A 13,231-nucleotide genomic window follows, 5' to 3' on the forward strand; every position below is an offset into this window, starting at 1 on the left:
GCAACGGTGTTCAACTTACAACCGTACGAACTTTGCAAGGAGGAGTGACTGTCAATCAAATTCGCGGATAATTAAAAAAATGGCCACGGTAAGGCGCGTCGCACTGTAAGCAGTTGTGTTCCCTTGAAAACAATTTTGCCTGTGTTCCCTTGTTCCTGAAATTACTTCTAAACTTGTTCTCAGCTTTTTGATACCTAAAATAAAAAAATAGTTTAGGTTCCCTTGCGTGTTCCCTAAGATATGTTGTCTTTGTCCCCCTATTAGCCAAGTTCTTGTGTTCCCCAAAACCCCTGGGAGGTCCTCTCAGGATGGCAGAGCAAGTGCAGTCAAGTGCATCGCAATCGTCGCGTGATCATGGGTTCGAATCCCGTTCAAGTCTGGGGCCCGTTTCTCAAAGGTCCCGAAACGTTTTCGGGCCTGAAAAACCATTTGAGAACTTGCTAACCGCTCCTTCAGAAAAGCCGATCTATTAACATGTTTTCAAGGTAACAAAAAGCAAAATAACTGCAAAGTTTGACGACTTAAAACCTCTCCGTTCTTGAGATACAGAGGGAATTGTGACACCCGAAAATGGCCCGTAAAGTTGCGGGACTTTCGAGAAACGGGCCCCTGGTGTTACTCAGGCCAGTTGATTGCATCTGTTCAAGTTGCTTTGTTCAACTGCGATGATCTTTTTCAACTTTCGTTTTAGAAAGTGCCTTTGTTTCTCGGTTGAGAATGCGGGGATGGCGCAGTGGTGTGAGCACTCGCCTCGCACAAATGTGGCCCGGGTTCGATTCCCAGACTCGGCGTCATATGTGGGTTGAGTCTCTGCACCGAGAAGTTTTTCTCCGGGTACTCCGGTTTTCACCTCGCCTCAAAAACCAGCATTTAACTTTGCGTTAATTGTAAATTTCAGTTTACAGTGTCCCCAATTAGTGTTCCAGCGCTAGAACGACTAGACATTGTTATGATGGGCCCTTTTTTGTCGCGCTTAAAAGTACTTTTTATTTTATCATAGCGGCTACCGTCTTAAATCGAGTAAATGGAGAGATTTCGCTCGCGTTTACATGAAGTGGCAAACGACTTATAATAGTGCACATACATGGAATAGGTTACCATTTTCTATTAAATTTGCACACTGTCCAGTAATAGGCCTTTTGCAGCAAACGATCACATGGTAGAAAATCTGCCATGCTGGAGGGAAGCTCATTATTATTCCCCCACTGGGACATTAAAACAAAGGCAAGTCAAGCTTGACTGGTTCAGGTCTCTTTGTCTTAATGTCCCAGTGTGGAAATAATAATGAGCTTGCCCTCCAGCATGGCGGATTTTGTACCATGTGATCGTTTGTTGCAAAAGGCCTATTGAAATTACTAATAAAAAAAATGTAAATTACAGTGCATATCAATGAAAGAAATATATGTTATAGTTTCGTTTGCTTTTGTTCTTTTGGGTGAATTTTTATCTTAAACTGTAATCTTTAATCTAGTAGGTTTTTACTTAATTTAACTAATATATTTTATGTCAGTAGTAACTTAATTGCAACTTATTGGTCGAGGTTTTTTTACATGAGCTCCTGGCTCGGGAGATTGGGCGACCACTCTCCTCGTTATCTACAATAAACAAAATTACTTACTTACTTACTTACTTACTTACTTACTTACTTACTTACTTACTTACTTACTTACCTACTTACTTACTTACTTACTTACAAGCTGTTGCTTATCATATAAGTATGAAAATTCTCATATTGGTAAACACGTTGCTAAATCTCTCGATTCCCGTACCGTTTGCACCAGTATTCGCGGAGTAATCCGGTTGGAGCCACCTGAATTTTTCAGGTATCTATTAGAAACAATTGCTTGAATTGTCCAAATAAGCGCGAGGATCATTTCTTTTTGTCTTCCGTCTATAGCCCGCACCTCAAATATCTACATTTCATTTAGTTTGATTAGCATTTGATGAGTAACTTTTAAGTGTCAACTCTTCTTGTGCTGAGGTACTAACTGGGGACACTATACATAGGCACTATACATAGGACACTATGGCATAGGCACTATACATAGCACACTATAGCATAGGCACTATACATAGCACACTATGGTATAGACATTATACATAGGCACTATTCATAGGCACTAAATAGGACATTATGGCATAGGCACTATACATAGGGCACTATAGTATAGGCACTATACATAGGACATTATGGCATAGGCACTATACATAGCACACTATGGCCTAGGCATTATACATAGGACACTATAGCATATGCACTATACAGACGACACTATGGCATAGGCACTATACATAGGACACTATGCCATATGCACTATACATAGCACGCTATGGCATAAACATTATACATAGGATACTATAGCATAGGCACTATACATAGGACACTATGGCATAGGCACTATACATTGGCACTGTACATAGGACACTATGGCATAGGCACTATACATAGGACACTATGGTATAGGCATTATACATAGGCACTATACATCGGACACTATGGCATAGGCACTATACATAGGTCACTATACATGACTATACAGTCAAATGAATTAACTCAAATCAATTCAAACGTTGGAGGAAAACCGGAGTACCCGGAGAAAAACCTCTAGGGACAGGGTAAAACAAGAAAGCGATCAAACTCAACCCATATGTGACGCCGAGTGTTAAGCCTAGTTTTCATATGTCGGGAAATTTCGCAGTTTCTCAGATACTTGTCCCAGATTCTCCCGATAGTGGCTTTGACGGAAAATGGGAAGTGCGCCAAAAAAATGAAACCTGCAATTTAGAAAATTGGTAACGAGGTAAAGCCATCTCCGACAGTACAAATTTGAGTTTTCATATGTAGGGAATGATCGCCGACTATCGCAAAAATCTGGGACGCGTCGCGAAAATAGAAACGCTTCCTATTTTCCCGATTCGTTCCCGACCATCCCAGATATTATTATCGGGGATGTCTACGATTTATGGTTTTCATTACTCTGGGACGGTCGGAAAACTGCGAAATCCCTGATCGTCTGGGATTTTCCCGACATATGAAAACTAGAGTTAAAATCGAACCCGGGTCACATTGGTGGGAGGCGAGTGATTTCACCACTGCGCCAGCCTGGTAATTTCATCAAACCATTGTTGAATAATTTGGTAGCCTGGTTATTTAATATATAACCATTTTCACAAGAAATAAAACCTTTGTTAACTAATTTGGTAGTTTGGTTATTTAACATAAAATCATTTTTAAAAGAAAAGGTTTTTTAATACAATCGCTCTGTATTATTATATCTTACCTGTCTGGATCATTTACAAATCACGCTTGCGTGACGAATCTTGCTTTCGTTATTCAGTGGCCCTTTTGACATGTCAAAGCTGACGTGTTTCAGTCATGTCGGTAGGAAATTGAAAGAACTGTAGTCTTAGCATTTGGCATAGGTGCTGTTTAGATGACAAGACACACCATTAACCACTTTGGAGCGAGTTTCAATCGATTGTCGTAAAACCAAAACCAAAGTAATTACTTTGGCCAATCAAAGAGGACGGAGACAATCCAGTAAACCAATCAAAACTCGAAGTAATTAGACGTAGCCGACACAAAGCGCGGGAAAATGTGTACGCGCGAGCCCCGCGATTGGTTTTGGTTTCACTTCTGATTGGTTGAAAAAGTGGCGCGAGAACCTTGAACCAATCATTGAGTTAAGTAATCATAAACCAAAGCAATTCGCTAATTACTTTCGACACTCAATCGAAAACCGTTCTATTTTCATGGTGTTGACTACAATTTTAATTGATAGATAGCCGTATCGGTGATTGAACAGTGGTTATCCGCATATGATTAGCTGAACTCATGATCGAACATGTCATCAAGGTTGACTTGTAAACCTTTTTTTCGGCATTAGGTTTCATTGCTCGAACAGTTTTAATCTTGTCTCCAGAGCGTGCTCGGTACAGTTCTAAACAGTCAGTTTTTGCTTTGTTTGCCTACCGAGTGAGGTTTTACCCTTCACGTACGATTCTGTTTGTGTATGTTCTTTTTCCTCTCTGTCACAGTTATTTCTATGTGATCTTTTAGGATAAGACAAAGAGTCGATTGTGACACGCCCCAAATATGATCGGAATGTAGTGCGAAATATTGTATGTTTTTAAAATGTTCTTCCCCCTCACTTCTTAACAGCAACCCACAAATCTGTTGTGTACGCTGCAAAGATGGCAAGCGAATACTATGATGAAGTGGACTTGAACGAGCCAGGATTAATTTACATCATTCAGGAAGCCAACTTAGACTATTTCAAAGTTGGTGTGTCGACCAATGAAAATACTCTTCGCCGAAGGCTACTAAACCTGCAGTCTGGGAACTGGAGGAAGCTCACTATTAAACAGACACATGAAGTATCGAACATGAATCTTGCTGAAAATGATGCTCATAAAACTTTGAGGGACGTACAAGTTCGTGAGGGAGGAGGTCAAGAATGGTTTCGCAGTGATTTCCGAACCATTAACGCCGCAGTAGCAGCTGCCGCAAGGAAATATCCTCGCTAAAGGCTCAGGAAGTGCTTCGACCTCGTAGAAAAACATTACACGAATGATCTTGAACTAAATGGTGGAAAAAGTAGTCCTAGTATTCTTGCACGATGTCGCCCGTTTTCAAGGGTAAAAATATTTGCTTATTTCTAATTTTAGTGCGAAAAACCGTCACTGGTTAAAAACCAAAAATTCGTCGCGCGTAACATTACCGCCCTGACCTTATTGTGATCATTCGCAATTTTGATAACTACAGGAAACATTTTTTACATTTTTGGCAGCATTTCAGATTCTGAATTGAAGGAAGAAACAAATGTTCTAATAATAAAAGATAAGAACTAAAGCATAGCACAACTAAGTCAGTCAGATAAGGTGGATTGAACACTCGAATTCAAATGTGTTGTAAAACTACGCCGGAGGCAGTTATGTTTGATATCAAAGGAATCGATTATTGTTGCGTGTGCTTGCAAATTTTCATGGTTGCAATTTCGATTGTTGTTTTTGTACTTCTTTATTTTTTTTCTCTATGTACCAGCACCATATTTACAAATTGGCAACGATTTGTGTAACGACATCTTGGCTTGCACCTCTTCGCCTCGTCTTCGTTATCAGTTATCATGTCTCATATAACGTTTATACTCAGCAAAACCGTGACTGAGTTTCCGGATTCGTAAATGTCACTGGCAAACAGTTTACTAGGATTCGTCAGGTGTTTACACCGCAGATTATTCGGAGTCCCAACGCAGTTTACATTAGGCTATGGATCCGGACATTGGCAAGAAAATCTAGGACGAAAATAGCAAGAAACGTTCGGATATCAAAGTGAGGTAGGGTAAGGGTAAGGAAATTTTATTTATACTCGGGTTGATGAGTCTTGCTAGGCCGCCGGTTAGCAGTAGACGCTAATATGCCGAGAAGATAAGCTAGAAACAATACCAAAAATATGCAATACGGGATTAATAAAATGATTAGTAAAAAATCAAATAATACAACTATATAATTATGATCTTCAAATTAGTAAAATCTTGAACTTAAGTTTATAACAAGTCTGGTTCAACAGTAATATATATTACAACTGTATCTGTCTAATAGCATTCTTGAACTCCTTGAGGTCAAAAACAGAAGTTAACTACTTCTCTGTTTAGGTATTTTCTATCAGGTTTTCTGAATTTGCAATCACGGCTGCTTTTACAGATATTTAATCAAAACAGTGAAACAGTTCTTGATATAAAGTTGAAGACAAGTGTTAATTGAGCCGGCTCACTCCTGATTAAAATATGCAACGAAACGCTGTTAATTAAGTGTCGACTTTGTTGAACTGAACTAGTAGATAGTTCAGTTTTAGTTGGTTGTCAAACAATCTATTGCGACCAAAAGTATGATGCCGTGACGACTGGCCAAAGAGAAAAAACTGAGGCAATCAGTGCTGGTAAGGATGTCTGACTCTCCATGGAATTCATCAAACAGGCATTTTTACGACGGATATTTTAACTGCAACCTGACAAAGCTGGTTGAGGGTGAGTGAATGTTTTTCCTTGACACGCGCAGTGGAACTCAAGACCTCATTTGCCAGGTCTTCACAAGGGCACGTTTCAAATCTCACCCTTTAGCCTTGACTTCAATAAGGTACTAGTGATGAATTACAGTGACTCACGGTCACGACTGATCGTTGAATTAAAATATGATGACCTTGAAATAATAAATAATGCAAGAAAAGTCAGGTATTATGATGAAAAAATCATTATCTGTGAAACTGTAATATTTTGTGGGGTATATTTTGCCAAATAACTCAAGACAAGTACAATATATTGCACAGGCCTGAAACTTCATAACGGAGCCCGAAGGGCCACCAAACGGGGCACCATACTCATAGGAATCCATGAGTTGCTTTTCTCATGGTAATCATGGACAGCGGTATTGCTCGTGGGAGCGTAAGCACGACGAAGTTGCCTAATAATTTAATGATATTCTAATAATAATACTAATAATAACAATAATAATAATAATAATAATTAAAACGCCCAACATGGCGTACATCTTTAATATTAATATTGGACATCCATATTATGGTCAATTGACACATGTCAAAACAAGGTATCACCTGACCATATCGTGGGCTCAAGTTTAGAGCTCATCGAGGTCAGCTGTTTTTTTGAAGTTGACCCCTGGCCAGTTACTGGTTTTCGATTGGATCGCAGGCTCAAGCCAGGTTAACTTCCTGTAAGAATAAATAACCCGGGAACTCCGCTTTTAGGCCTGGTTAAATGTTATATTATGTTGTTTCTTTACTAGTCTTCTATAATATCGCAATCTCTTAAGAGTACATGTCTATTGTTTGTACCCACTACCACTCTGTTGAGAATTTGTTGCTCCCAATTGAACCGTAAATTTCTTATGGTATAACTTCCTGAGGCCAAGCTGCCTATTCGCATTTGAAAAAAAATTAACCTTTCACACATGTGTAATCGCCTAGCCTACTTTTCTGACATTAGAGTACGTACCATCCCAATTTATGTCATTTCTCGTATCCTAACCCTAAACTTGCTTTGCTCAGTATAAGCCATCTGCTATTTTAATGCATGATGTTGCTATTGCACCTCTCCCAATATTGCTGAACTGCTCATCTGTCCTAACCAGGCCCACCTTTACCAGATCTTCAACTGCGGGTCCTTTTTTACGTCCAAAGATCTAGACTCGGTCAACAACAGTTCTCCTTTTCTAGAAGTGGACAAGAATTTGGAACAAGATTCCTCCGCAGCTACCTGACTTAAATAAACCTCTTTTCACGCGAAAATGCACAAACTGCTCTTAAAGATTCTGGAGACTGAAGAGGTTTGTGGTGATATAATCGCTGTTAATCTTAATCTTAATCTTTTCATTCTCTGATAGATCCTAGAATTAGATTAAGTGTCCCAGTCTTATCTAGTTTATTTATTTTATTTATTTGTTTCCATTTTTTTCCATTTTTCCATTATGTAAGAGTCTTCTTGTTATTTTTATAAATTTACGTTTTTTTTTTACTTTAGCTTTCTTTTATCGCGGAGCCTCATATTATTATGTTTTGCTGTTACCCACCTCAAATATCTATCTATCTATCTATTGGATATCTGGCTTTGGCGACGCATTTTATAACAGTTTACATCTCCGGTTCGCTTAAAAATTCAAATGCTTCGGCGATGCATTTTAGTTATAACTTTCGGCCCTTTGCATAATTTCCCAGCGTTACAAATTCAAATGCTTCGATAACGTACAGTACAATACAATTGGACTGTGACTTGTATGTCATTGGATCGTACTCGCGCTCCACTGGATCGTACCTGAATTCCATTGGATCGTACTTGTGTGTTCCATTGGATCGTATCCATGTGTCATTGGATAGTACCTGAGTTCTGTTGGTTTCCATTGGATCGTATCTATGTGCCATTGGATCGTATCCGCGTTCCTTTAGATTGTGCCTCTGTTCCACTGCATCGTACGGCATTTGCCATTATTCATTTAGATATGGAGGGGCATTCTGGACAAAAATGCAATTGGATCGTGATGTGAGGTCCACTGGATCGCACCTTTATTCCATTACATCATACCTGTGTTCCATTGGATCGTGCCTTTGTTCAATCAGATCGCACCCTTATTCCATTAGATCGTACTACGTTCCATTCGATTGTACCTTTGTTCCATTCGATCGCATCTCAATTCTTTTGTCGAAAGGTCTATTTGATCATACATTGGATCGCACCGTTTACCTTAAACCAAGCGCGTATTGCGCTTACCAAACTGTTAATTAAGGCAGAAAAATAACCGCTTGACTGCGTTGTGGAATTAAAACGAAAAATGAGTTGCTGCTGTGTCTTTGTTCCAAAGAGCTTAAAACTGACTACTAAAGCGCTGTCAATTGTTGCATGGTGGGTGAAAACAAAGAGGTGTACACACAATTAACGAGAGCCAGTGAACAAGCAAACATCTTCAGCTAATAATCTTGCAAACAAGACGCACTTGCCTTTGCCTGTGAACCATAATAGGTGGTGCAAACTGTAAAGAGTTTCTTCAAGGACATTTTTAATTTGTTTTATATACTTAACGAGACAAGACGTAATTCAAGTTCCTAACAGGCCGTATGGTTGCTTCGTCATCCAACAACAATAAGTCGTGGTTTGCTTGCATGCGCATGCAAACCAGTTTAAGTTTAGGTTTTTGGTTAACTTGAAGTTGTGTCTACTTGGAAATAAGATATTTTCTCTCTGGCGGAAACACACTGACTCGAGTAATGCCCTCTGGTGGCTACAGCGATAAAGAAAGGCAGCCAGTTTACCAAAAGGCGTTGGAAATTTGCCACGAGGAAGAAAAAGAACTTTCACTTCTACAACAAGACCTGGAACGCTCCAAGCTACAGAGCTTTCTCTCATACAAACTCGAAGAGAGACATCTTCGAAATGAGCTGATTCGCATAAAAAGAGAACAGCGGAGATTAGCTAAAGAAGCGAAGCAAAGAAAGAAGGACAACAAAAGCATTGATGATATAGCTAAAGAGATCAAAGCAAAAGATCCGGCGAATACAAAATCGGCTGCGATTTTGTTCGAGAAAAAGTTCGCTTTGCCGCAGATAAACTGCACGCCAAAAAACGTCCCGAAAATTTTGCGACGAAAATTGTCAGACGAGTCTGAATATTTCACCTGGACGTTTGGTCTGCCAAATATCGAAAACAGAGCAAAATCGTTTGAAGAAGGGAGAGAAAATAAGGAAAAAGAGAAAATTGTTGAAAGCAAAGTTGGAAATGATGATGCCAACGATGATGATTTAGAAATTGCTCGAGGCAACACCGTCCACAGTATTGTTTTCAACATTCCTGTGTCACCGCCAAGGAAAGGAAAAACGCAAAAACAAAGTTTACCTTCTATAAGTATCAAGACACCTATCATTGAAGTCACATCCAGTGAAGACGATGCTCATGTTTGCAAAACCGCAGAAAACGGTCCAGTGGGTAAATTAAATAACAAGAAGTCAAATATAGTGAAACTGCCGAAGTTATAAGTCGCAAAATGATAAAGAGGGTGTACATATGAGCGATATGACGTTCTCTTATTGCTCCGTTACCGCCGGCGGTTGTCACCGAGGATGTGTGACATTACGTGACGTTGCAACGTTGGTCATGTCGAAATCTTCTCTAAACTGAACAATGAACCTTTTGTTTGTTCGAGCAAAAAATACTCGTATAGACATGTATTCCAAACGTTTTTGTGAGATTGTGATCACTTGGTCATTAAAACGTTAGCCCGCGTAGCAAGCGTTTCCGTGGGGTTTCCGCGCAAAACATCGAAATTTAAACTTATCCACTCGTGATTTGATTTTTCGCGAGACCCGTTCTCGACACGGTAATTAGGGAGGGATTTGAAGTTTATGAAGGCGACATCGACGACAATATCCGGCCTCAAAACATAACTTTGCACTATCTTATTCTTCCGTAGTGCCCAGGAAATGTGTACCAAATACGTGACATTTGAGCATGCTTTGCCGAAATATAAAAATTCTTTTTTTAATCGTTAAAAGAGTTGACCTTTAGAAATTTTTTTCACGATCATACACTTAGATGAGAAAGGAAAGGAACTTATTTGAGTTTCTAGTCGTTCTAGCGCTGTAGTAATATTGGGGACACTGTAAATTAAAATTAACAATTAACGCAAATCAAGTGAAATGTTGGTTTTTGAAGAGAGGGGAAAACCGGAGTACCCGAGGAAAAACCCCTCGGGGCAGAGGAGAGAACCAACAAACTCAAGCCACATATGACGCCGAGTCAGGGAATCGAACCTAGGCCACATTGGTAGGAAGCGAGTGCTCTCACCAATGCGCCATCCCTGCACCCCAAAATGAACATTAGGATATGACAATGGTCCTTTCTCAACAATTTCGTGTAAATCTTCTAGATAAATAAATAACTTAATTAATTAATTCACTATAAGTAAATAAATAAGTGAATGAGTATGATTTTTATTCATAAAGGTTCCTTCAGTAGGAGCCTTACGTGGGGTGGTCCCTTTTTCTTCGTACCTTTTACTGCTATGTGTTCTTATTTTTCTGATGCCCGCTATTCTAAGCTATTCTTCCTTGGATTCATTGTTCTTCCACCCAATGTTAACTTGATTTGAAAAACCCCTTGGAGAAACAAATTTAAAGTACTGAAATTCATTGAGCATTATTTCCTCTATTTCTTGATGAGGTTCAAAAACCTGCCGCCTCGGTAGTTGGTTATCATTTGAACAAAAATTAAAACTTCTCTTATTATATTCTCAACAAAATATCGCGTTACTGATTGGCCAAAGAGTGCAATAGCGCCAAGTTAAAACATCGATTGTGTGCATAAATCATAAAATGCAATAGCGTTTATACGATTTCCTATACTTATTAAACGCCAGTTTAAATAATATTGTACTTTTTTCATTATGGGCTTTCTTGCAATTACTCGAACAAACTTTTTACAACAAGTAATCAAGCCTTAAACTAATAATAATAATAATAATAATAATAATAATAATAATAATAATAATAATAATAATAATAATAATAATATTACCTTTATTTATTACTTTTGGCCATAAGAATTACGGCAATATTACAGTAAAATATCAAAACAATGCCAATATATATCTACGTATGTACATAACAAATTAAGTTAAGTTAGGTTAAATTAAGTTTAGCACCTCTAGGAATAAACGATTGTTTGTGTCTAACAGTGCGTGATACAGATATTCTGAAGTGCACTGATCTTACAAAATCTTAAATTATGGCCATGATCCACCGCCTGATCTAGAAAACGTTTACTGTGGATGCGCTTCAGATTCTAGAAAACGCTTAAATTCTTTCCTCGTCAAAGTCTGACGCCTACTTACTACTGACTCAACAGTATCCGTAGGGAGTCCTATGGCATTTAGACGTCTTTTCTGCACTCTGTGTAGCTCTTCTTCGAGGTAGATGGGCAACCCTCCCCAGACAGGCGAGGCATATTCTAAGACAGGTATAATCTTAGTGATGTAAGTTGTTACAGTGTTGTTAGACCAATGTCCCTGGGGTGATGGCCTGTTCTGCAGACCCTAAGATAGTGGATCCGTTTACACGCTTCCCTGACAATAGTTGAGACGTAATATAGACCTTATTCATAAATGGCGGTCACATTTATAATTCTTTTGTCCACGTGCAGATTAGCCCACCAAGCCTCATTTTAGAGCAAGAATTCTTTTCAATTCACTGTAGGGTATCGAGGCTTGGTAGGCTAATTTGCACTTCGACAAAAGAATTATAAATTGACCGCCATTTATGAATAAGGTCTATATCAAACACGAGAAGGAGTGTTTCATCGGATATCCAAACACCGAGAAGCGAGTTGAAAAAGGAGGCCGAAGGCCGAGTTTTTTAACCGATTTCGAGGTGGTTGGATATCTGATGAAACACTCTTTCGAGTGTTTGATATTGCTTCTCAAAGGAATCAGTATCTTAAGAGATATTTGGGATCAAAGTTGGCGAAATTTTTTATGCTAATTAAGACCACATATCCAAACTTCCTTCACGGTAGTGATTTCTTTTGTTTTTGTCTTATGAATTATTAATGAGTTTGAGAAATGTGTATTCCACTTGAGATCGTTCTGTACATATACGCCCAGTAGTTTAAACTCTGAAACCCTCTCCAGTTCAGTAGGCCCGATACTAATAGGAGGTGCAGTTGGACAGGACTTCTTGAAGGTGATCCACATATCTTTTGTCTTCTTAGCATTCAGTTCCATTATATTCTGTACAGCAGAAAAACTAAGCCAGTCAGTACTAACCCATATGAATTCTGTAAAATCAGGGTTGTCAAATAATGTTACAAAAAAGACTGAAATGTTATTTCAATTGTTTTTACCAAGTGACTTATGGTTGTATTGAGTTTAAAAAGAAAAGGAGTTTATAGTAATTAACTTACTGTTACGCCATAATTTTTTCCAATTTTCAACTAACCAATCAGACAATGGGTTTTGTCTTGCAACATTGCCAGTATGACGAGAGCAAACGTAATCCCAGCTCATCTCGATCATAGAATATTCGTTGCTATTTAGCAAACAATTTTTTTAAAATTGGTAGGCTTCTTTTGGTGGTTTCGGCGACGCTCGCACAAGTCACTCTACTCCACTTCCTGTCAAGCTTAACCATCATCCTCCTTCAAGCTATGCACCATAAGCTCGACCATTTGATTGCATGCAAAACCCAAATCCTTTGAGTATCGTAGGTCTTTTCGCTTAAACAGGGCCCAATTAGGAAATGCACACAGGGCGAAAAAATCATTCAACAAAGACAGTTAGTGAACATCGCCTTTAACATTGTTTTGTGACATATAAAGAATTAGTTACACAACGATTGATTTAAATGGCCAAGCCAACTACAGAGTGCAAGGCGGCCAGCCACAACTGATAACTATTTCGCCCGAGTGTCGGCCTGGGGGCATGATCTAGTTTGACGGGCAAGACAAATAAAATTTTTACATCTTTTTTACGTTTTTGAATTTACAGAGAAACAATTTCCCTTAAAAAAATGACAATATTTGCGGGCCAAGTTCCAGTCATGTGCTTTTGAAAAAAGGCAGGACTTTCGTGCACAGACTGTCTTTTTTTCAACAGTACTACATGACACTTAGTCATAATAGTCGCCCTTTAATGCTGATTTTAGCAACACAAAGGGCTAATCTCTATTAATTCAAGT

The 13,231-nt window shown here is 38.8% G+C and overlaps 1 protein-coding gene and 1 long non-coding RNA gene across 2 annotated transcripts; both read left to right on the plus strand.

Annotated features, from left to right (window-relative positions):
* Positions 1-3,823: 3,823 nt before the first annotated feature.
* On the plus strand, positions 3,824-6,227 carry LOC138026719 (uncharacterized). The gene is made up of 2 exons (XR_011127328.1): positions 3,824-4,011; positions 4,163-6,227. It is a non-coding gene; the product is annotated as an uncharacterized lncRNA (long non-coding RNA).
* Positions 6,228-8,553: 2,326 nt separating this feature from the next.
* On the plus strand, positions 8,554-10,132 carry LOC138027628 (uncharacterized). The gene has a single exon (XM_068875181.1). It carries the CDS (start codon positions 8,774-8,776, stop codon positions 9,536-9,538), a length of 765 nt encoding a protein of 254 aa, XP_068731282.1. The 5' UTR covers positions 8,554-8,773; the 3' UTR covers positions 9,539-10,132.
* Positions 10,133-13,231: the final 3,099 nt, after the last annotated feature.

The sequence above is a fragment of the Montipora capricornis genome, chromosome 12 (genome assembly GCF_036669925.1).
Source record: "Montipora capricornis isolate CH-2021 chromosome 12, ASM3666992v2, whole genome shotgun sequence".
Taxonomy (NCBI): domain Eukaryota; kingdom Metazoa; phylum Cnidaria; class Anthozoa; order Scleractinia; family Acroporidae; genus Montipora; species Montipora capricornis.